Consider the following 24,088-nt stretch of genomic DNA (forward strand, 5'->3'; position numbering starts at 1 on the left):
GCTCTGTTTGGACCCCTAGCCTGAGAACTTCCATATGCTGCACATGCGGCCCTAAAAAGACAAACAAAAAATGAACAGGTGTTTTGGTATGTCAATCAAATTTCAATTTGAAAAATACCTTTTTTTTTTTTTTTCTTTTTGTCTTTCTGTCTTTTCTAGGGCCGCATCCATGGCATATGGAGGTTCCCAGGCTAGGGGTCAAATCAGAGCTGTAGCCACTGGCCTAAGCCACAGCCACAGCAGCGTGGGATCTGAGCCACGTCTGGCAACTCCAGATCCTTAACCCACCGAGCCAGGTCAGGGATCAAACCCGCAACCTCATGGTTCCTAGTTGGATTCGTTAACCACTAAGCCATGATGGGAACTCTGAAAAATACCTTTTTTTAAAAAGCAAGGTAGACCTAGGCCTTGGCCTAATTTGAAGTGTGGTGGTCCTGGCAGGCTTCCCTGATGAGGTGACATTGGGTTGAGCCCTGAGCAGGAGAGCAAGGTAGAGAGGAGGTAGGGGCTGGATACTCAGGAACCTAGAGCACCTGGCAGGACGCTTGAACTTGGTCCTAAGCACACGGGTGCGCACATTCTCTAAGGCCAGCAGTGATGTGGCTGGAGGGATGTCCTGGGCCCTGGGCAAGGTTTTGACCATGGGATGGTGGCCCTCCCCTCCTCCCCACTGCAGGGCTCAAGATGACAGGCGTGGAGTGTGTGGAGGGCATGGCCTCAGGCCTGTACCAGGAGGTCTTTGCTGCTGTGGTCTCGCTCATCAACAGGTAATGGCAGCCTTCTCCCAGGTACAAAGTTGGCCCTTTGCAGAGTGTGAATGGGCCTGAGCATGGGGAATTTATGGCAGGTTGGGGTTGGTTGGGCTGGAGAGTGGGCTCTTGAGCCAGATGGTGCTGGGTTTAAATTCCACCTTGGCCACCCACTGGCTGTGTGACTTTGGCAAGTCAGTTCACCTCTCTGACCTCCCCTTCTGCCTCAGTGAAATACCTCTCTCCTCTATGGTCATTGAGAGTATTAAAAGAAGTCAATGACAAATAAAAAGCAGTAAATAAATTTTAAAAAGGAAATAACATATGTAAACGACTCTCCTTAATCATGATCATAAAATACAGCAGGTGCTGGGGAGCCTCTGTTTTCTTCTGTGGTAAGTGACGCTCTGAGCCCCCGGAAAGCAGTTTCAGTGGTACTGATTGAGAGCCCAGGTGAGGGCTTCCCCTCCTCCTGTGTGAGCACAGGAGGGATAATTAGGCTTCCGACAGCCTGCTAAGGGGATGAGGCTGGTGCGTAGCAACAGAGCAGCGGGGCTTCTCCATGGACATGGAATCGACCCCTTTTCTTGCTGCTGGAGTAATTGCGATCTGAGACCACAAACACATTATCCAGAAGCCAGGGGGATCAAGTGTGCTTAGAGGAAGAAGTATTTATTGGTGTGGAACCTCCCCTGTGAACTGCCAGGGGAGGAAGCTGCTTCCTGCTTGGTCCTTGGAGCCCCCATCTGTGAAATGGGTGTATTGATAACAGTTCCCACTGTCCTGCCATTTATGAGCACGTAGCAGGCGTCTGGCTTTCTGAACATTAACTGACTTGGTCTTCGTCTATAGCTATGTGGTGCCTGATCTCATTGGCCCCATTTTACAGATGGAAAACCTCACCAGATAATGGCGAAGAGCTCCTTTTCAGACGAAGGGCCCCTCCAAACATAGCTGGTCATACTAATGATGATAATAATAGAAAATACCTGCTGAGCACTGGCCACATTCAGAGCCATGGATGTCTTATCACATCCAACCGTCCCAATAGCTATTTTCATCATTAGCCCTTTCCCGGCTGAGGCTCAGAGAGGTCAGGCAATTCTCTCAAGACACACAGCTCATTGCTGTCTTGGCTGGTGAGCAAGGGTGAAGCCCACATGTGACTGTCTCCAGAGTCCCTTAACTCCTGCTTTGTGATGTGAATAATACCTTCTCTTCCACCCTGATACTTTTGTCAAGAGGATCAGGGAGGTGATGGCTTGAAGGAGCTTTGTAAACTGAGGCAGGCACTGAACAAAGTCGTTTCTCCCATTCAAGTACTAACCAGGCCTGACCTTGCTTAGTTTCCAAGATCAGATGAGACTGAGCATGCTCAGGGTGGTATGGCCATAGAGCAAAATTGCTTTTCTCTTGCAACATGTCACTAAGAAAGAAAAGAAGGCTTTAGTCCTAACTTTACAGCCAATCTGCGGTGTGACCTTAAGTCATCTCTCTACTCTGGGCCTGATGGAGGAGAGAGAGTGTTTCCTGAAGGCCTTCGGGGTCCACAAGAAGCACTTTCCATACTTTAACTCCTTCTCTTCTTACCGCAGCCCCATGGGATCATCCCACCACCCCTACCACCATTTAATAGTGGGCAGACCCATGCTCAGAGAGGTTAGGTAACTTTCCTAAGGTCACACAGCCTGTCAGTGGTGAGATGTGCTGGATCCACAGACCCACCCAGCATGCTGCCTTGGTTTCTCCATCTCTGTGATGGGGAGTGGGAGCGTTGGACCAGCAGGGCTCAGAGGTTGCATGTCCTCTTGGGGCCCCTCTCCTTTTCCCCCAGATCCTTCTCCTCCCACCACCTCTCCATGGCCTCCATCATGGTGGTGGATTCCCCAGGCTTCCAGAATCCCCGGCACCAGGGCAAAGACCGGGCTGCCACCTTCGAGGAGCTGTGCCACAATTACGCTCATGAGCGCTTGCAGCTGCTTTTCTACCAGCGGACCTTTGTCTCGACATTGGAGCGATACCGGGAGGTATGGCCTGGGTAGAATGGGGCCTTGGCGGGGGCTTAGTGGAGGGCAGGAGGCTGGGCAGGGAGGGGCGTCTGGTCTTCCAGTGGCTCGGGCTTCATCCTCATTGGTCCATCACTGATTAAATCCCCAACTCCAGGCCTGGCTTCCCAGTCTGGTTTCCATCCATCCACGGCCCCTGCACCTTACCGCCCAGAACTTGGTGCTCTCCAGGCCTCGCTCCACAACCGTCCCTTGTGTGGGATGACCTGTTCCTCTGCACTCCCACTCCCAGCTCTTGGTTTGCATTCTCCCCATGGAAAGCCCTTCGTTCTCTATACTGGGGGAGAACAGTGGGTTTGCACACCCTTTGGGTTGTAACGTGGGAGTATCACCAAGGGGAAGATGCAGTTCCCTTCTGAGGAGACGCCCGGAGAAACTCCGTGTGTGTGTGTGTGTGTGTGTGTGTGTGTGTGTGCGCGCGCGCGCACCAGCAAACATGTGCAGACGGCTTCCTGCCTGCCCTTCTCTACTTATACTTTTAAAAATGCTTATATTGAACTGTAACATTTACACAGACAAGTGCATAAATCAGAAGCGTTCAGCTCAGTGAATTTGCCCAACCGAGCACACTCACGTGCCTGCCACCCAGGGGGAAAGGAGGACACAGCCAGCACCCTCATGCCCCTCCCATCTGCTCCCTCCTTCCTTCCTGAGGGGAACCCTAGGCTCTAGCAAGTGCTCATGGAAAAATATGAGAAGTGACCATGTTGTTTATCAGAAGAATAATGGATATTGAAATTATAGTCATTTCTTTGGTTGGAGCCCACACAGCAATAAATTTGAAAACATCACATGGATAAATCTTAAACACGTGACATTGATGAGATGTGGGGTCTGACTCTTAACTCTGTCACTTATTGGCTGTGTGGCCTTAGGAGAGTCTCTCACCCTCTCTGATCCTCAATTCTGTCACGTAAAAAAGAAATAGCAATACTCCTGTAACAGTTACCATTTGCTGCAGTAATGGTGTGTAATAACCCCCCCCCCCAAAAAAAACATAGTGGCTTAAAAAATGACCTTTTGTTATCACTCACATGTCTCTGGGTTGCTTGGGTGGTTCTTCTTGGCTGGGACAGCACATGCTTGTGATCCCAGACATGTTGGGTAAGTGGCTCTGATGGTCTTGGCTGGCTCACCCATGTGTCTGGGGGTCAGCTGGCCACAAGCTGATCCAGGCAGACCCTTGGCTAGGGTGACTCATCTGATGCTCTGGGACTGTTGTGTCCTCCAGCATGTGAGCCCAGGCTGTTTTTAGGGGTACAAGAGAGCAGGCAGAAGTGCACAGGGCCCTTGGGACCTAGACTTGGAACTGGCAGAGTCACTTCTGTTGGATTCACTTGGTCACAACAGGCCCAGGGCTGAGCCTTGACTTGAGGGGTGGGGAAATGGTGTCTGCTGCTCAATTGGGGAAACTGCAGCATCTGTGCAAAGAGCATGGATGCAGGGAAGGGGAGGGGGGTGGTTATTTTTATAATCATTTTTACTGTGCTGCCTCAGGACACTATTTTGAGCATTTGATGAAGTTGGATAGAAAAGGCCTAATCTGTGCTAGGCATTCCAGTTATGGTAGCAGCTATCATATTTTCCCACAATATTTCACGTATTTCTAATGATTACAGTAAAACATCTTCTTTATTTAGAAAGTGGGAAGTGCATATAAGTGTCAAGAGGAAGAAAACACCATCTCCTTTAGCCCCACCAACTAGAGGCAACCACTGTTACCACTGCCTGTATTTTATACCAGTTATTTTTCCATATATTGTCTTCTCTACAGATTTCCCATCCGTCTCTATACACGATTTTATAGTCTGCTCTTCCCTCATACCATTATGTTATTCACATTTCCTCACTCCATTTACTGCTTTTAGTAAAGATGTATCTGAATGGTTATGTCTGATTATACCTCAACTATCCTTTGGACGTCTGGGTGTTTTCCACGTTTATATGGTTATAAACAACGCTGTGATGAACATTTTTTGAGTATAGCGTGTCTGCACACTTCTGGCTACTTCTCCATGGCAACTGTTATAATCCCTAGTTTGTGTTTACCCTCTCCAGCCCCCAGCACTTGTTAGGTACTCAGTACATATTGGAAATGTTTGGACTGAAGTATCAGTTCCTGATGAAGCTCTCTTCATGATTGCTGACAGCCTTGCAGGATGGATGCTATTAGGATGTTATTGGGGTACAGTCTGCAACCTTCTCATACAAAGGCAGAGGGTAATGATAAAAACCAAGAAAAACAGAGAACCCAAGTAAAAATAGACAAAGGAGTTGAATAGACATTTCTCCAAAAAAGATATACACATGGTCAGTAAACACATGAAAAGATGTTCAGCATCACCAGTTTAGGGAAATGCACATCGAACCACATTGAGAAAAGCACAAGGTCCTACTGTGCAGCACAGGGGTCTACACTCAATATTCTGTGATAAACCATAATGGAAAAGAATCTGAAAAGGCACACACACACACACACACACCTGAGCCACTGTGCTGTATGGCAAAAGTTGCAAATCACCTATACTTCAATAAAATTTAAAAACCCATTGAGATACCATTTCACACCCACTAGTTTAATGAAACAAAAAAGTAACAAGTGTTGGGAAGGATGTAGAGAAATTGGAATCCTTGTGTACTGCTGGGAATATAACATGGTACAGCTGCTATGGAAAACAGTATGGTATTTTCTCACAAAATTAAAAATAGAATTACCATTTGATCCAGCAATTCCACTTCTGGGTATTTACCGAAAAGAAATTGCAAGCAAGGTCTTTAAGAGATATTTACACCCATGTTCAGAGCAGCCTCATTCACCAAAAGATGGAAGCGACCCAGTGTCCATCAGTGGATGATGGGTAAACAAATGTGGTATATTCATACAAGGGTTTATTATTCAGCCATAAAAAAGGAAGGAAATTCTGACACATGCTATGACATGGACCTTATGCTAAGGGCAGTAAGCCAGTCACAGAAGGACAAATACTGCCTGATTCCACTGATATGATACTTAGAGCACTCAGATTCAAAGAGGAAGAAGTGGGAGAGGGAAATGGGAATTAATATTTAATGGTGCAAAGTTTCAGTTTTGCAAGATATAAAGGATTTGGAGACAATGGTGGCAGTGGTTGCACAGTGACATGAATGTACTTTATGCCAATGAATTGTACACTTACAAATGATTAAAATGGTAAATTTTATGCCACGTCTATTTTACCACAATTAAGAGATAATAATAAAAAGAGGCCCAGGTGTGATGATGGACGTGCTCACTTCTCTTTGCTCCCCCAGAAATTTCTAGCCCATCAGCTCACAGAAGCAACTAATACTGAACTTCTGTGACATTCTAGGAAGGTGTTCCTGTGCCGTTCGATCTCCCGGAGACGTCCCCGGGGACCACAGTGGCTGTTGTGGATCAGAGTCCTTCACAGGTAACATGGGGTCCAGCAAACCAGGGTGCCCAGACCAGATTCTGCATCAAGTGGTCTGTGGGTGTGGCCTGGGCACGAATATTTAAATCCTCCCCCACCTTGGGTTGGGAATCAATGTTGAGAATCTGAGTCTGTGTCTTAGAAAGAGCTTACCCCTGGAGCCTGTGGTCTCAGCTGAGGGGGGTTTAAGGCCAGTGCCCAGTGGCCCCAGCCACTCTCACCTGGAAAGATCAGGTGTTCAGATGAAGGTGCTGTACCCATTGGAGCCTGGGACACTGGGGGCCTGGGCAGATGGGGGCAGTGCTGGATCCGGGCTCCTGACCTCCTTGGAGGCAGGAGGCTTTAGTTTGGGGATACCCGACTCCTTACCTCACTGTCCCCATCCTCAGACCCCAGATCTGTGCCTATGCTCAGCCCCCTCTCCAGAGCCACCCTTGATCATTTCACTGGACTTCTGCCCCTTCTTCGCATCTTAGTGTGAAAGTGCTTGGGCTGTGGAACTTGCCAGGCTCCGGCCCAATCTTGGTGGCCTTGGGCATGTCACTTCACTTCTCCAAGCCTCAGTTGTCTCATCACCCACATGGGAATGATAGCAGCTGCGGGGTTGTTGAGACTGTCCATTAGATCTGGCACATACAGCCCCTGCAAGGTGCGCGGCACACAGTGGGTGTCCTGAAGGTGGCTTTGACACCTTGTTCTCATTCCCTGGCTGCTCTCAGTGGGCTCTCAGTGGGCTGACCCTGGTCCTGCAAAGTTCCCTCATCTGTGAGCTCTGCTGGCCCTTCATACCCACATCTGCTGCTTGCTGCCACCTCTCAGGCTGGCACCCTGTCCCTGTCGTGCTTCTTCCCTGGGGGCATGTGAGGAGGGAAGGATCGTGGTGTCACAGGACCCTTGGGCAGTGGCTGGAACAGCTGCTTTCTGGGGATGGGCTGACTCTAGGTTTTAACCCCTTCACCTTTCAAGGCCAAGGTGAAGACTTGGGATGCCTGGGATCCAGGTTCACTTCTGCCCGGGCCTCTCCCTGTGACCCTGGACATGTTCCTCCTGTCTCTGGATCCTTCCTGGTAGGGTGTGGACTAATATTCCTGAGTTAGAGTGACCAGCTGTCCTGGTTTGCCAGGCACTTTGCTGGCCTTGACACCAAAATCCTCATGTCCTGGGAAGCCCCTTTTGCTGGCACACTGGGCCCGAGGGTCACCACACACATCATATTTCCTCTTTGACTGCTTGTCACCATTTTCAGTTGTGTCAGCTTATTGTGGGCCCTTGGATCAGCCCCGCAGACCCCCAGGCCACGCTTAGTTTCCCATACACAGAGCTGCAGGCTTGCTTGAGTGGCCTCTGATGCTGGGGGCTGGATTTAAAATTCCACGTCTGTGCCATTGAACCAAGTTCACCTTCTCTAAGGCATTCTCCTAGCACTTTTTTTTTTTTCCTTCAAGATTTTAGTTTTTAAAAAATAGAGACTTCTAAGAGGAAGTGAGGTGGGTGGAATTAATCCTTTCATGTTTGGCAGTGTACAAATAGACCAGCTGCCTGTGTAGATCCAGAAGTGTGTAGTTTACAGAGTGTGCACCCTTGTTAAAGCCTCACAACAGCCCTGGGAGGAAACTATTGCCAGTCTCCATTTTGCAAAAGAGGAAAAAACGAGGCTCAGAGAGGTGCAGTAAGTTGCCCAAGGTCACAGAGGAAATGAAGACAGAGGCAGGATCTGGACCCCTGGTAACTGAGAGAATGTTAGTTTTGTGGCTTCAACACTGAGTGTCCAGGGTGGGCGGGAACAGGGGTCCAGGCCAATGCATGAGGCATGATGCCTGGGACCCATGTCCCCGACCCTCATGGGTGGGAAGAGAAATTCAGGCCTGTCCTCTGCCATGGGATCTGGACTCCTTAGTGTCTCCTGATCTCTCGCCAGGTCCACTTACCAGCCAGAGAAGGTGCTGAGGACACCAGGGGCCTTTTCTGGGTTCTGGATGAGGAGGTCCGGGTGGAGGGCTCCAGTGATGCCGTGGTGCTTGGGCGCCTCTGTGCCTCCTTTGAGAAGAAAGGAGCTGGAGCTGAAGGTAAGGGGGCAGCGGGTGGTGCTGAGTCCAGCCTGGGAATCAGAACCTGTCAGAGTACTAGTAAGGTCTGCAGAGCCAGGTGGGGGAATCTGAGTGCAGAATCATCCGTTCCTGTGCCTGTGAGTGCTTTCCTTCATTCATGTGTTCAGTAAGTGGCCTGAGCAGCTACTGTATGTGTGCTGGGTGCCATTCCGTACGGTGGTGAATAGGCTGATGGGACCCATGTCCTTGCTGGGGAGCTGGGTGGGGGTGGGAAGACGATGGCCAAGCTAACACATGAGCACGTGCGTGTCCGACGGGCGTGAGATGACAAACTGGGCTTGGTGGTGGGCATCAGGCAGATGTTGTTTCTCCAGCAGCCAGGGGCTCTCAGGGGAGAGGCAGGTAAATCTGATAGAGAATAGGAAGTGCTGTGGGCCAGGGAGGGAGATGCTGTCAGGGCTCAGAGCTCAGAAGCCCTTGAAGGCCTCGCAGACAACATTGGTTTTAACCTAGAGCCGTGAGAAGCCATGAAGGATTCTAGGCAGTGAGACTGATCAGATTCATGTTCCAGGAAGTTCACCCAGACTGCAGTCTGGTGACAGGATAGGAAAGTGGCCAAGGAGGTGAGAGAGGGGCTGGCCTGTGCTGGGGAGGTGGGCAGACTCCCAAGGTACTGAGCAGGTAGGACCCCCAGCACTTGGTGAGGGGTGAGATTGGTAGGAGGGAGAAGTCTGAGCGGAGATTGATGCTTTGAGCTGAAACAAGATCAGAGACTATGGGATTTGGCATCGGCCAACCTCAAGTTCAAGCCTGGCTGTTTGTCCTTCCACCAGTGAGGCACTGAGTAAACCTCATGTAATTTCGAGTGAGCGTGGAGATGGCCATGGCCTCCTTTTGACCAGAACCTCCTCTGCAGTGATCGGGTGAGAGGCACCTGCGGAGCTTGGTTATCTGTGAGCACATGGGACTGACAGGTTTTGCAGGCATTTTTGATGAGACCAGGTCTGTCAGTGGCGATAAAAGAACATTATCCCCTTCATTTCAGGGGATGGAGAAAGGCTGTCCACACTCCACGCATTGTGTACAGTCTGGTAGGATCCTATCATGTATGTGGAGGTTGCTATTCTTACTCCCCAAGGTGAAGAAAGTGAGCTCCAGAGAAATGCTCATAGAGATGCTTGTCTGCAATCTGCCAGAGGGCAAGTGGCCAAAGGCAGAGTCAGCACAAGCTCTGAATCTAAACCTCTCGGGAGCCCTCTCCACCCTGATGCCCCAGGCACATAAGAAGGAATAGACACTCTGAGGGCTCCTAGGTCCCAAGAGGCGCTGTGGTCAAGAGGTGGGTTCATTCATTCTCAGGTTCATTCATCCAGTCGTTATGGAGCACCTGCAAGGTGGCAGTCACTGTCCTATGCCGGGAAATATATCCGTGAACAAAATAAAGTCCCCGACCCTGAGGGACTGGCATTCTAGCAGAAAAGATGGATGATAAAGCAAAAAAACAAAACAAAACAAAACAAAAACCTATAAGAAGTTGAGGACTATAGATCTGGTTTGATCACTAAAGGAATGTGGGTTGGAGGTGAAGATGGCCAGGGATTCAGCTCTGGGGCATCCCAGTCCAGGAATATCTACATTTATGTCCCCTCTTGTTCCCCTGTGAGTCCTGATGGTGCCAGTCCTGGAAACCCTGAGCCGGATGCCACAGACTCTAAGTCCCCAGAGGAGAGCTTTGTGTACACCCCTTGTCCTGGACTGACTGAAACAGGTGCATTAACTCAGACATACTGGTATTCAAAAAATAATCTTATCTCTAGGGTTTTCTGATTAGCTCTGAGTTAATAAGAACGTTCAATCAAGCAGAACAGGTAGGGCTTTCTGGCCAAGCTGGTGCTCTCTGTCTGCTGCCTCTCACCTAAGGTGCCCTGCAGAGTGGGAACTCAGGGGGAGCAGGAGCAGCCCTCCCAGAGCCCAGGCCCAGTGGACAGCTCAGCCACAGGGAGTAAGGGCCTGGGGCAGAATGGTGCAGAGAAGCCCCTGCCCTAGTCTGAGGGATCAAGCTTCTAGGGGGAGGGGATGATGCTGAAACCTAGACAGAGGTCTGCTGGGCGAGGTTCCCTCTTACAGACGTTTCCAAGGGCTCCAGAAAACCAGAGCTGCCTGCGAGATGCTTGAATGAACAAAACCATGGTGTGCAGCCATTTCCAGGAGGAAGGGAAGGTGTGGGGCTGGAGCTGGCCTCCATCCTGGGAGCTGTCCTCAGGCTGGTTCTGGGAATCGTGACTCCTCCATATTCCTGGCTCGGAGATGGGCTCTGGGGCTGGCAGCCCTACCTGTGTCCTAAATCTGGCTCTGTCCTGACATGTATGTACCTCTTCTCTCTGAACCTCAGTGGCACTTTCTAGAAACCAGCCATTGATACTCATATCACAGCAGAGTGAGGATTGAATGACAGAGGCTGGCTAGGGCTTGGCAGATATCAACATCCTTCTTTCTTTCTTGTTTTGCCCTCCCCCACATCAGTGTCCTAGAGTTGTTGTTCAGAGCCAGACCTGTGCTTGCTGCTGGACAGAATAATAAGTGGACACGGTCCCTGCCCTCACAGTGCTTCCAGCCCAGTGCAGAGAGGCAGCCTGGAAAACAGACACCTGCAGCATTGCAGGGGCATTGCAGACATATGTGCCGGGCCAAGTGTCTCTCTGTCACATTGCTCTCCTCTTTCAATGGAAGGGCAGTGACCACATGGCTCTGAAGGGCTCACGGGATGCTCTAGATGCAATGATACTTCACTTAACCAGAAGTGTTAATCATCCAGAACATGAGGAGAGCCTGGACGTGAGCACATAGGACTTTCAAGCAGCCGGTCAGATGGCAGAGTTCATGCCCCTTCCTCATCCACGAACCTGCAGACCCTTGGACTTTGTGTATTTTGCACAGAGTTCTAAGAATGCAGGTCCTTCGTTTCTTAGCTACAGTGTAGAGGTAGCAAGTGAGGATTTAAGGCAGGGAATCAGGATCCTAAGACGTGTGGTGGGTGAGAAGACTAGAAAGATGGGTCGCAAAAGATTCAAGAACCAAAACGATAATTGGTCGGGAGCCATTACTCAGTCTGAGAGGACCACTGCAATTAGATTGATAGGAAAAAAAGATCTGGAATTCATTCATCCATCCATTCATCCATTCCGCAAGCATTTCCAGACTCCAGTCATGGGCCAGCGTGATGCTGAGCACTGGATGCGGGGGTAGACCCTTTGTGATTCTAGAGCATCAGCATAAGTTCAGTGCAGGAAGAGGTAGTGGCACCCTCTACTACTCACCGAGTGACTGCTGCAGCACCATTCCAAAGTATTTACACGCATGATCTCCTTCACACTTTATGCTGCTCTGGGGGGCATGTATCATTTAATCCATATTAAAGGAGGAGACCGAGGCTCAGAGGTTTAGGTGGCTCAGCGCTGGTCCCAATGTAATAAGTGGTCAAATCAGTGTTTGAACCCAGGTCTTCTCTAACTCCAAGCTCATTTATTTGTCCCATTCTGTCCCTTGGAACCAAGTGTCTGCTATCTGCCAGCATCTCCTAAGAATACACTGTTCATTTATTTAGTCACTGGCATTCAAGACAATTTTAGGCGGTATATGCATACATGTTTTCAAAAATATTTAATCACTACATATTTATTTCCATAGTATTAGAAAAAATATATAGCTGGCACACCAAACCTGCAGTATATAGCTTCTGTACAAATGGAGTTTACCTGTAGAAATGTGAGTCATTTGGAAGAAAACATTAAGTACATAACAGCCCAGGTGAAAACACATGGCTATGGCACAGATCATGAAGATTGTATGTAGTGATGGTATTTGGGGAAAATAGGTATCCTTGATGTAAGGAAACAAGGAAGGGAGTTCCCATTGTGGCTCAGTGGGTTAAGAACCTGACCTAGTGTCTGTGGGGATGCATGTGGATCCCTGACCTTGCTTAGCGGGTTAAGGATCCGGTGTTGCCTGAGCTACAGCATATATCACAGGCGTGGCTCAGATCCGGTGTTGCAGTGGCTGTGGCATAGGCTGGCAGCTGCAGCTCCAATTTGACTCCTAGCCCAGAAACTTCCATATGCCATAGCTGCGGCCATAAAAAGAAAAAAAAAAAAAAAAAGCCAGGAGGAATAGAACCCAGGTTGAGAGTGATGCACATAAGTGCACAAAGCAGGAGAAACATGGTACCCAGAACTGGTAGCTTTGCTAGCTTGAAACATTAAAATGCAAAAGCCTTGTTCTTAATGATGCCAGGTGATGACAGAATGCCCTGCTGCTCTGCCAGGCCCCAGCACTCATGCCCTGTGTCTGCTTCCAGAGACCTCTGCCCTCCGGTCCTGTGAGCAGCCCCTCCAGTGCGAGATTGCCCACCAGCTGGGACACGACCCCGTGCGCTACGACCTCACTGGCTGGCTCCACAGGGCCAAGCCCAACCTCTCGGCTCTGGATGCCCCCCAGGTCCTGCTGCAATCAAAGAGGTGAGCCTGCCCAGGGCTGGGACAGGCAGGGGCATTCAAGGTGCTGGAACCACGAAGTCAGAACAAGCCAGTGACAGAGGGCATTCAGGAACCCCCTCCCTAATGACACAAAGACCTTATGTAACAAACCCTTATGTTGTGGTGGAAAAAAGCAAGAAATCCAGAGGAGGGAAGGCAACAGCCTGCAGTCATAGGAGCGGTACAGTGTCTCCCTGGGGCCAGCCTGAGTCTAGTCGAGGAGAAAACTAGCCTTCGGGGAGGCGGAGCAAAAGCGAGGAAGCTGTGACTTCTTACTTTGGCTTCTGGCCTTTCATTAAGTGTCTGAGAAATGGTGTGACTGGAAGGACTTTTATGGACATCCTCCAGCTGGGGGGTCGTAAAACCCAAGTGATAATGTTTTGTGGCATTAAAACTAGCTCACTGCGTTTCTTGACTACTCTTCTTAGATGTGCTGGTAGAGGGCTGGCAGCGCTCACTGTTTCGTGTTCAGAGAGCTCTTGGGAAATGCTTGTTGGGTGTGTCTGTGTGTCTGTGTGTCACTGAGACCACATTTACTAACCACTTGTTATGAGCCTGGCATCAGGTTAAATGCTTTCTGAGCATCATGTTAGTCCTTACAAATGTATCTCTAGGCCCATTTTATAGATGAGAAAACTGAAGCCCCAGGAGGTGAAATGGTTTGTCTGTGATTACACAGCGAAAAAGGGTCCAAGCTGGGGTACAGTTTGGGTCTAAGTGACCCTTGGAGGCGCTCTCAGGTGGTCGGAGTTGATTAGAAAGCCTATATCCAGGGGGGCTTGGGGCACATGGCTCCTGGAGAGATCAAGTTGGGAATGGGCCAGAAGGGAATGGGCCAGAAGGAAGGTTAACGAGCACATGGAGGGCTGTGTGGGAAGCCAGGGGACTGGGGGCAAGTCCCAGCCCTGCCCCTTGTCGCCTGGGTGACTGTGGACTGTTGCTTTCCTTCCTCTGGGTTTCTTGCTTTTTCCACCACAACATAAGGGTCTGTTGGGTGAGTGAGGCATATGTTCACATTCTACTTTTGCCTTTTTCAAGCTGCATGACCTAGGCCTCCCTCTCACAGTCTGAGAAGTGGGAATGATGCTGCCAGGCTTGCATGTGTGATGTAAAGCTTTGGTGATCTAATGTGGCAGATGGCTTATTAAAGAGCCGGGTTCATAGCCCTCCTTCTTGCTGCCTCGTCAGTTTTCCTCCTGCCCTAAGATCCTGTGGCTCAAGCTGAATGAGGGCTTTAGGGTTAGGGCAGGGCAGGCACACCTTGGTTGACCAGATGGCCTGGTGAGTGGGGGACATTCTGGGAAAAAGGAGCAGCGTGTGCTGGGGTGGGGGTGGGGTAAAAGAGCATGACGGGTTTGGCTGAATCCCAGCAGCATTTCTTGACGGCTTGAGAGCAAAGATTTGATGATTTTGAGAGCAAACCGTGCTTTTGCTCGGCATGTGGTTCTGCAGCCATGAGTGCCAACTGACCAGGAGTATTTGTGTAGCTATGATTCCCGGAGCCCTCCAGTCTCCCTGGGGAGGCCTCCCACGAGGTTCTAGTGCCCATGCACCTTTCATTCCCTAGAGTATGAGGCTGCCCGAGGCCGTGAAGTAAATCCAAGACCAGAGGGCAGGTCCTCCAACCCCACAGACAGGCAGTCCTCACAGGGGTCAGGGCTGTGGGCCTCCTCGCAGGTACCAGGGCTGGGGGCCACATCCTTCCCTCTAGGGCTGGGCTCCTGCTCCCAGTGGGCTCGCCCTGTTCTATCCCCAGATTTTTATTTCAACAGGAGCATATTCAAGCCATTGTTAGTCTGTGTGCTCCCCCATGCATTCTCAACACCCCTGGTGCATCTAGGCAAGATTCATTTCCTTAATAGTCAGGTTAGGTACAGAGGGGGATGGGTAACGCGTCTTGAGGGCAGGGCCGAGATGGGGCCTGGACTGGCAGGGAAAGATGCAAGGGGCCTGCAGGCTTCTCTTGTGGGGGTGGGGTTGGTGCCACCAGAGGGGCGTGAGGTCTTCTCTGGCCTCATCCCAGGGCACAGTAGTGTCTGCCTGGTGCTTAAGCTGTCTGTCCACTTGTGGGTCGTTCATTCTTGCATGAAAGAGAGGCAGCACCTGCTGTGTCCTGGGCCTATTCTGGGGATAACTAAGGTGATCTTGCCCTTGAAGGAAGTGCAGGCCTGGTAGAATGGCTGCAGGTATGTAGGTGATGAGAATGTCCAGTGAAAGGAAAGATGCTCTGAGGTCAGGAGAGGGAGAGAGGCACGGAGGACGGGGCTGGCATTTGTCAGCAGGCACAGGCTCTTCTGGCAGAAGGGACTGTGAACACAGGGGTAGGCAGCCAGGCTGTGATCCCAGGTGAGTTTCAGGAAGCTGGGGGCCCCATTCATTCCACTCTGTGAGCCTCCTAAAGCCCCTCTCTTTCCCCTCCTACCTGCCAGGGAGGAGCTGAGGGGACTGTTCCAGGCACGGGCCAAGCTGTCCCCCGTGTGCCGGGCCATAGCCGGCCTGGAGGGCACCTCCCAGCAGGCCCAGCAGAGGAGCTGTGCTGTCAGGAGGACGTTTGCCAGCAGCTTTGCCGCGGTGAAGAGGAAAGCCCCATGCTCCCAGATCAAGCTGCAAATGGTGAGTGGGTGCCTTGTGGCCATGGCATCGTGGTCTCACTGCCCTCCTCCAGGGTGGGTCATCCACCTGCTTCATCGCTGAGCTCCCCACTGAGCCCGCAGGGCCAGGCACCCCCATGCTCCACCTGGGAAGAAACTGAGGCTCACGGGAGCAAAGACGCTTGGTGGGAAGTGACCCATCCAAGTCTGAGGCCAAAGTCTTAGATCTTTGGTTTAAGTTGAGCAACCTCGGGAAGTTTGCAGGAATCACAGTTCCCTTCTTGATTGAGGTGACAAATATCACAGCCAGACCCACCCTGCCTCACACAGGCCTGCATGTCCACTCTAGGCTCTCCGTAGGGGAAGGCGGCAGGACCCAGCACTGACTGTAAATATGTTACCTGGACACACGAGTCCAGTAACAAGTGAGAACACTTGCACTGGGCAGTGGTCAGGCTATACTCAGAAGGGTGGATCATGGGCAGGATAGGCTTTAAGAAACAACTCATAGTCTGTTATAGTGGAAAAGCCTTCAGGCCAGGTCCTGGGTTCTAGTCGTCTTCTTTTGCTAGTGGTTCATGCAGCCTGGGGCTACTTGCTTGCCCTCTCCATGTCCCAGTTTTTCCATCTGTTATAATAAGAGTCGTTATAAAGATCCTTTATTTCTCATGAGTATAAATCAGGCTGTAGCTAGGAGGGCCTTGGTGTAGGATGTTGGGCCCCCAAAGGTGCCCAGGCCAGGCTGAAAGTATGTTTGAGGAATGTCTCAAGTATTGTCTGTCTCCCCCAGGCATCTAGCACTAACCCTGTTTCCTCTCGGTCCTAGGACGCATTGATCAGCGTGATCAGACGGTCTCAGTTACACTTCATCCACTGCCTGGTGCCAAGCCCTGCAGTGGAAAGCAGAGGTGGGCAGGGGTCTCCGACTCCACCGCAGCCTGGTGGAGACAAGCCTGGGGCAGGTGGGTCCCCGCCCTTGGACATCCCGGCACTGAGGGTGCAGCTTGCAGGGTCCTACATCCTGGAGGCACTGCGTCTACACAGGGCAGGTAAGAGGCAGCTGGAGAGGGAGTAGCTTGTCTCCTGGGACGTGCTTGCTGACCACAGGCAGCCAAGGTGCAGAAGCATCACCTCTGTGCCTAGAGCTTCCCAGGCAGCAGCCCAGCCCTGTGAGGGGGCAGCTATGCTCACCTCACTTTACAGATGAAGAAACTGAGGCTCAGGAGGAGAAAGGACTTGCTTACAGCCACACAGTTGGGACATGGTAGAGCCTAGGTTTGGACCAAGGTTTCTGGATCCAAAGCCCATCTTATCTCCTGAGTGAGTTGTGTGCTCCTGGAAGGCGAGGGGTGCATTTTACTTTTCTTCCTCTCAACAGCAGATGCCTGAGGAGCACCTGTCTTGGAAAAGAGAGTGGAATTTTCAATGATTAATCTTTTGCTCTGTATCAGAAGAGGAGGTGGCTGGGGCTGGCTGGGAGCTAGGTAGACACCCACTTATTTCTGTGGTCACCGACGACCCAACTCTGGTTGCTACCCCTGTGTCCTCCCATGGAGTTAATACGGAACCCTGAGCAATGAGGTACTTGACAGAGAAGGTGGGAGCAGCTGCGAGAGCTGGAAGCAAAGATGAACCCTTTGCTTCTCCAAGTGTCACATTGATTTTCCCTCCTGTCTGCACAGCCACAGGTGCAGGAAGACAGATAATGTCACAGGGAAGAGCGAACTGGTCACAGCTGGGGGATCGATTCCTCCTGGCTGGCAGGAGGCGCCCTGGCCCTCGGGTTAGAGCCCCTGCTTGCCCGGGTCAGCTGGGCCCCTTCCTCCTGCGGCATCTGCCCTCTGCCTCTGAGCATAGCCCTACTCAGGGAGCTTCCAGCTAGGTAGAAGGTTAAGTTTCTGCCCCCAGACCTGGTTCATTTCCTCATTGTTTTCTCTCTCTCACGGCATCTAAGAAATAGTCACATGCATACAAAGGTACATACACGAGTATCGGGTATTTGTGATTTGGAATCCATGCTTATGTAACCTAAGAGCAGACCAGACCTTGTTTTATTGCACTTTGCCCAGTGTGCTTTTTACAGAAGTTTTGTGGTAACCCTGTGTCAAGCCGATCTTTTGGCACCGGTTTTTCCTGCAGCATTTGCTCACTTTGTGTCTTGTGTCACCTTTTGGTAATTCTTGCAGTATTTCCAACAGTCCACCAGCAAAAATTTACAACTCGCTGAGGGCTCAGATAATGGTTAGTATTTTTTTTAGTAAAAAAGTATTATTTAATTAAGGTATGTACATTTTTTTCTTAGATATAATGTTATTGTATACTTAATAGACTACAGTACAGTGTAAAGATAACTTTTATATGCATTGGGAAACCAAAAAGGTTTTGTGATGCTTTATTGTGATATTTGATTTATCGCAGTGGTCTGCCACAGAACCCACAGCATCTCTGAGATCTGCCTGTACCTGTGCACATGTGTGTGATGGCACGCATGCGTTTGCTGGTTCTCAGGTACCCACGATGTCCAGCGGGCTGTGTGCTTACACACACTAACTGGCATTCTCACAAAGCCCTTACACACTGCCTGGTGGAGAGTAAATGCTCATTAAATGTTAGGTTTGGGGCAGCCTGGTGGGTACACTTCAGACTCTGGGCTTGACAGTGGCTGACCCTGGTGAGTCCCTAGATTGTACGTCCCTCTCTTCAGCTGTGATAGCTCAGGTCTCAGAGAGCTGATGAGGGGGTTGAGGAATTAATAAGGGAATTATAGCTGGAAAAGTGCCTGGACTTGGAAACATGTTCAAGATGTGTTAGCCTCTTTCACTATAATCATTATTGGATTTAATCATCACCGTGAGTGTGTGACAAGAGATCTCACTATTCTCATCTGACAAGTGAAGAGCTTGAATCTCAAAGAAGTGGGGTCATTTGTTGCTGGTCAGAGGGCTAATCAGGGCAGAAGGGAAATGTGAACCCAGCTAAGCCTGATTCGGAAGGGCGGGCCTGTTATCTCCCAGTCTCCATGTCTCTGTGCAGGTCAGCATCCTTCAGACCTGGCCCAACCCTCTTCTTCCCCCAGGAAGGCTTCCTAGATTTGCCATATCCACCCACCATAACTTTTCCTCATGGTTTGTTATGCCTTTGGCTTATTGTGAAGTGAAGTCTCAAAATGGAGTGAGATTTCGCCAGACCATCTCCCATCCAGCCACTTGAGAGGTCTTTTTGAGGTAGCTGAGGCTCTACCACATCCCTTGTATCTAGGATGAAGTCTAAACCTGGAGGTCTGGAATTTGAGTTCCAGACCCTGGGGACCCAGTCCCTATTCACCTTTGACCTCATTGTTGGTTTCTATTCATTGGATCAGTTATGGTGGCTGTCAGAATTTGAATTACAATGCCGTGGGAGAGTTACAATCCACATCACTGTGGGCTAGGTGACTTGAACTCTCTGGGCCTCAATTTCCACATCTGTATAATGGGTGTAATAATACAGACCCAGCGTGTCTACAGCACAAGGAAGATATTTTGAGACTTTCAGTGGACCTTTGACAGGGTTCGCGTTCTGGGGAAGGCATTTGGGAAATGCTGATTGAACCCAGTTTCTTCACTTAGCACATGGGGACACTGAGGCCCAGGAAGCGAGTGCACACAGAAAGCGGGTTGATAGGCTGGGAGTGGGCCCTGGAGTCCTGGGCTGGGCTTCTTAGTGGATTCTTTGTTCTCCTCCTGCTGTTCTCACCCCAGGCTACGCTGACCATATGGGGCTCACTCAGTTCCGTCGAAGATTCCAGGCACTGGACCCTCTGCTCACCAAGAAGCTCATGTCTGCCCCGGAGGGAGTAGACGAGAGGAAGGTATGTGGAGTGGCGTGAAAGGGGGCGGAGGCTTCTGTTCCGTAGGGGGTTGTTCCAGGGGCAGCGGGGCTGGCTGGGCCCCAAGAGTCAGGCCTTGGGGGCAAATACGAAGGTGGCATGAGGTTCGAGCCAGACCCCAACTCCATGTTCTACCCCCTGCAGTGTCACTTGGAACACTGCCTGTCCCAGAAGGGTCCTTCTGAACCCCTGCATGAGGAGGTGCATGAGGAGAATGAGAGCCGGCTGGGAGGGCTCCTGGCAGGATGAACAGTCATCCTTCCCAGAGGCGATTCCCTCGGCACCAGCTTGCAGAGAGTGCCTGTGACAGAGGGCTCTGTGGTCTAGGTGTTTGGGACGTATTTCAGACTAGAGCCCCTGACTTAGCAAAGTACAGTGAACGGTCCCCCTCAGGGCCTTTGCACTCACTGTCCTCTCTGCCCCCAGCCCTTTTCTCCCAGTCTATGCCTAGCCACTGTCATCTTGCTTCAGATCTTGGCTTGGATGTTATTCTCCATCACATCATCATGTTTTAATATTTGCATACTGCATATCCTTATCTGAAATGACATAGATTGCCTGTGTATTTTCTGGCTCATAGCAAGTGCTCAACAAACTTCCTGTTGGATGAATGAAGGAATCCACCAGCTTAACTTGGGATTTCTGCCCCTGCGTGTCTCCCTTCTCCACCTCTGGTGTAAACTCCTGGAGTTGGAGGGCCTCACCCCTACTGCCAAGCCCTCCATCAGTGTTTCTCCTGAGACCTGCCGCTGACTGATCAGTGATTATAGAGCTCTGTAGAATTTGCACAGCCCGAGTGCACGCTCACAGCAGCCCTGCAAAATAAGAGTTCTTACGTCTCTTTTATAAATGAGGAAATGAGGCTCACAGAGATGAATTGATTCCCTGGAAGCCACACAGCCAAGCATTTGTGGGTTTTATCCTTGAACCCAAGTTTCTTGATTCCAGGGAGGGTCCTTGAGAAATCATGGGCTCCAGAGTCAAACAGAGCTGCTATTGACTCCTAACCGGGGCTATGTGAATGTCAGTGAGTTACTTCATCTCTCTGCCTCAGTTTCCTCATCTATAAAATGAGAACAACAATAATACCAACCTCAGTGGGGCATTTGGAGGATTATGTGTAATAATATCATTGATGTGCTTGACCCAGAGGCTGGCATGTAGTCAGGGCTCATTGTATATGAACTGCTGTCATCAACAGCAGCAGCAGCATCTTCTTCCAAGGCCAGAGTGATGGCAGCCAAGCCAAGCCACACAGACTCTGTATTCACAACCCTGTTGAAACTCCACTTCCAAGGTGGTGTGCCTGAGCTCCCAGCACTGGAATCCTCATGAGCCAGGATGCAGGAAGAATGAACAGAGTCACAATCCTTAGGCTCTTTTCTGCAGCGGGGACCGGGGCACAGGTTACCTCCTGCAGACAAGGTGGCATTTCCGTGTGGCCCTCCTGACTCACCATGGGGAAGGGACCTCAGACACAGCTGGGGTGGCTCAGAGCTATCCCCTCCCTGGGTGACAACCCATTTTGGAAGCCACGAAACTCTGCCTGGCGTGGTGCCACCAACCACTCTGGACCAGTCTTCACTGGGATTCCTTATCCTTGGTGCCCCCCAACTCGATCTCCTTTCAGAGCCTTGGGAGCAGACCATTTAAAGGGTCTTGGGCTCCTCTACAGATGAAAACAGCACAGAAGTGGAGTGTGGGGGAGTTTTCTGTGGGGGCAATGGGTGTAGCATATGGAAGTGTTTCTATTCTGGACGACTCAGCAGTTCTCTTTTGTAGCCAAACCGAAACCACCTCCGTACACACGCTGGAGGCCTTGGAAAGTGGAAAATTACAAGTGGAATGGACGTGGTTGGGAGTTTTCGCTGCTTCTTATTCTTTCTTTATTTGCTCACAAATTTCATTTGCTGCAGCATAGGATTTTGGTAGCGACAAAAGGAAACGCCATCCTGCCTCTTCTGAAAAAGCTGATAAATATTCATTTTCCAGGCAACATGATATGCCATGAATTATACATGAACACGTGCTTGGGTGGGCAAACTGTCAGCCTCTGTGTGCAAAGCATTTAAGACCTCAGGATTTAATAAGACAAGTTTGACAGCTAGGAAAGGTCAATTTTGTCATCAGACACTAGACGGCAGCAGAGGGAATTCATTGTCATGGTGTAAAATGGGCCTTGGTGGGTCCCCTCGGGGCCTAACAGGTGGTGCTTAAATAAGACTCTTTCCCAATGAAGTGCTCTCATTTGGGGGGTCTCTCCTGGATGTTCATTACTCCTGAAACAAAAATAGCAGATGCCTTTTAGTTCATATGCACAAACTTGCATTACAAAGTATCAGGCTTAATGTGAAAAGGCTATTGACATTGGACCTGAGACAGCCTTCCACAGAGAAACCTTCCTGCTTGCTCTGGGAATTAGGCCCATTTTACAGCAGAGGCCACTGAGGCCGGCACCACCCAGCCAGACAGTGTGATGCGTAGTAGGTGCACAGCATAGGGCAGCCAGTGGGCCACGGTGTGGGTTTCATGGCAGAGGTGCTGTGCTGACAGCAGCCACGTGGCTCACTGGGAACACATCCATTTCCGCAGACGTGGATTCCCCGTATCACACTCCCGCTGAGGAGTGAATTGGGGAAGTGCTTCCCAGCCGTGGCTCTTCATGGTTCCCAGAGTCTTTGGCTGCTCGTTTGGTGTGTTCAGCTTAACGTGAGATGTCAGACTCTATGCTTTTTGGGTGCATGCTTGTTGAACATTGGAGAGAGAGCTCTTTATGAAATGCTAGGACACAAAAGGACTCTGTAAGTGGAGGCGTGAATTGGGTTCCTCCCAAGTACCTCCAAGGACTCATAATTGGAGTCTGGAATGGTGACGGTGAAGGGTGGGTCATCACTCCACAGTGCCAAAGAGGGGCTTCGAACCTCAGAACCACCACTGGTTCTCAGTAAATCCTGAAACTTAGCATGTGCCGGACACGATAGTGAGCATGGTATGTGCTTTGTGAGAGCGGCTTGGAGCCTTTGTCAAGTCCAGTATCTAAGCCCATAGAGGGTATCTAGTGACTGCTTTTTGTTGCTGTTTTTTCTTAAGTAGACGTCACACTTTCCAATTTCTCTGCATGTCTTACAATTTCTTGTTGAAAACTGGACATTTCATATAAAATGGCATCTCTAGGTTTGTGATCTTTTCCCAATTACTTAGTAACTTATCTGAACTAGATTTAGGGAGTCTCTCTCCTCTGCGGTGTGAGCCTGTGCACGTGGCCTTATTTTAAGAAGGGATATGTAGGTAGCGAAGGTCCTCTTGGTCCCTCCTCCGCATGCGTGTACCGTCCGGATTGCCAGCAATATGGGAGGGTTGAGTGAGGTCCACTATGACTGTCCCATCCCCTGTCCCCACCCTGTCTCCTTGTTGTAAGGACCTGGCCAGTCCCCAGCCCAGTTCCTGCCCTGATCAGGACCATGCTCCTCTGTTCACTGTGCCATTGACTTCCATTTGTTTGCTGCCAAGATCACTACTGATTCTGACACTGATCCTGGGTGTGGGATTGCCTGTACTCACTTATAAGGAAACCCCTTCTGACAGCAAAGCCAGTGATTTTCATGGCTTGCTTTGCCATGGTAGGGCTGCTACAGTGACAGAGCTGGGTGGGGAATGGAAGAGCCTTGGTTGTAAACTCCCACTGTTCTTACCCAAGGCTCAATAGGTTTTCTTGGATAAATGCTTCTCATTTTTTAAAAAAATCATTTAATTAAAGTATAGTTGATTTACAATGTTGTGTCAATTTCTGATGTACAGCAAAGTGACCCAGTCTCTCATATATATAGATTCTTCTTCTCATATTATCTTCCATCGTGTTCCATCACAAGTGATTGGGTATAGTTCCCTGTGCTGTACAGCAGGACCTCATATGCTTGTCCATTCTAAATGTAATAGTTTGCATCTATCAACCCCAAACTCCCAGTCCTTCCCACTTGCTTCCTACTCAGCAATCACAAGTCTTCTATTGTATCCTCTTGCTCAATTTCCAGAGTAGTATGGGAGTTGTTGTTTTTGCAAATTTTATCCATTTTTCTTATTGTTTTTTGGGGAGAGGATTTATCAAGCTCTTCGTACCACCATTCTGGACGTCTTCTACATGCTACTTTGGCAACATCATTAAACCCCACTACCTCCTTGTCGATGGCCTGACACCATCAGGCCATTCTAGAATAGGGCACCGAGAAAGCCAGAGAGGAAGAGTGGCTTGCTCAGTGTCACACAGCTAGTGAAAGGAGGAGCTGTCCTGGATCCCAGCCTCAGAGGGCAGAGAATAGTCATCTGATTCCCTGCAGTTATTTCATGTGACCTTTGACAAGTCTTTTCGTTGCGCTGGACTCTGTTTCTCTGTAAAATGGGTACCTGTTGCAGAGGTTTGAAAATAAGATGAGTTATATATAAGTAATGCACTTAGAGCAGCACTCAGACCTCAAAGCACAAGGGGAAACTGGTTCATTTTTTTTTGGCGGGGGGAGCAGAATGGCCAGCATTTTACTCAGCATTCCATGCTGAGAGGGATAGACATCAACTATCTGAACAATTCAGATGGATAGCTGGTTCTAGGAGGCAGGACAAGGAAGACATGTCCTACAGTCACCTGGATCCTTGCCCTGTCACCCACCAACTGGCTTTTTGATGGTGATTACGTCAGGTAGAACCATAGGAAATCACTGATATTTCAGCTAAGTGAGGGGTCTAAGATTAGCATTAACATTGGTGATGAGAGCAAGTGAGTACAAAGTCACTAACAAAGTCCTGGTCGCG

General features: G+C 50.0%; 1 protein-coding gene across 5 annotated transcripts in view; it reads left to right on the plus strand.

Annotated features, from left to right (window-relative positions):
- The window catches only part of MYO18B (myosin XVIIIB), a 237,319-nt gene that overhangs the window by 72,737 nt on the left and 140,494 nt on the right, over positions 1 to 24,088 (plus strand). For all 5 annotated transcript variants that reach the window (XM_084994645.1, XM_084994642.1, XM_084994641.1 and 2 more), the window contains exons 14-21: positions 677 to 767; positions 2,584 to 2,776; positions 6,166 to 6,246; positions 8,165 to 8,312; positions 12,649 to 12,808; positions 15,256 to 15,439; positions 16,244 to 16,466; positions 19,158 to 19,267. In XM_084994645.1, the coding sequence (XP_084850771.1) occupies positions 677 to 767; positions 2,584 to 2,776; positions 6,166 to 6,246; positions 8,165 to 8,312; positions 12,649 to 12,808; positions 15,256 to 15,439; positions 16,244 to 16,466; positions 19,158 to 19,267 (1,190 nt within the window). The remainder of the gene's footprint in view (positions 1 to 676; positions 768 to 2,583; positions 2,777 to 6,165; positions 6,247 to 8,164; positions 8,313 to 12,648; positions 12,809 to 15,255; positions 15,440 to 16,243; positions 16,467 to 19,157; positions 19,268 to 24,088) is intronic.

This window comes from Sus scrofa, chromosome 14 (assembly GCF_054392235.1).
Source record: "Sus scrofa isolate SSC_HxYL_T2T_F1_AM1 chromosome 14, Sscrofa_HxYL_maternal_Yorkshire_Landrace_v2.0, whole genome shotgun sequence".
Lineage (NCBI taxonomy): Eukaryota > Metazoa > Chordata > Mammalia > Artiodactyla > Suidae > Sus > Sus scrofa.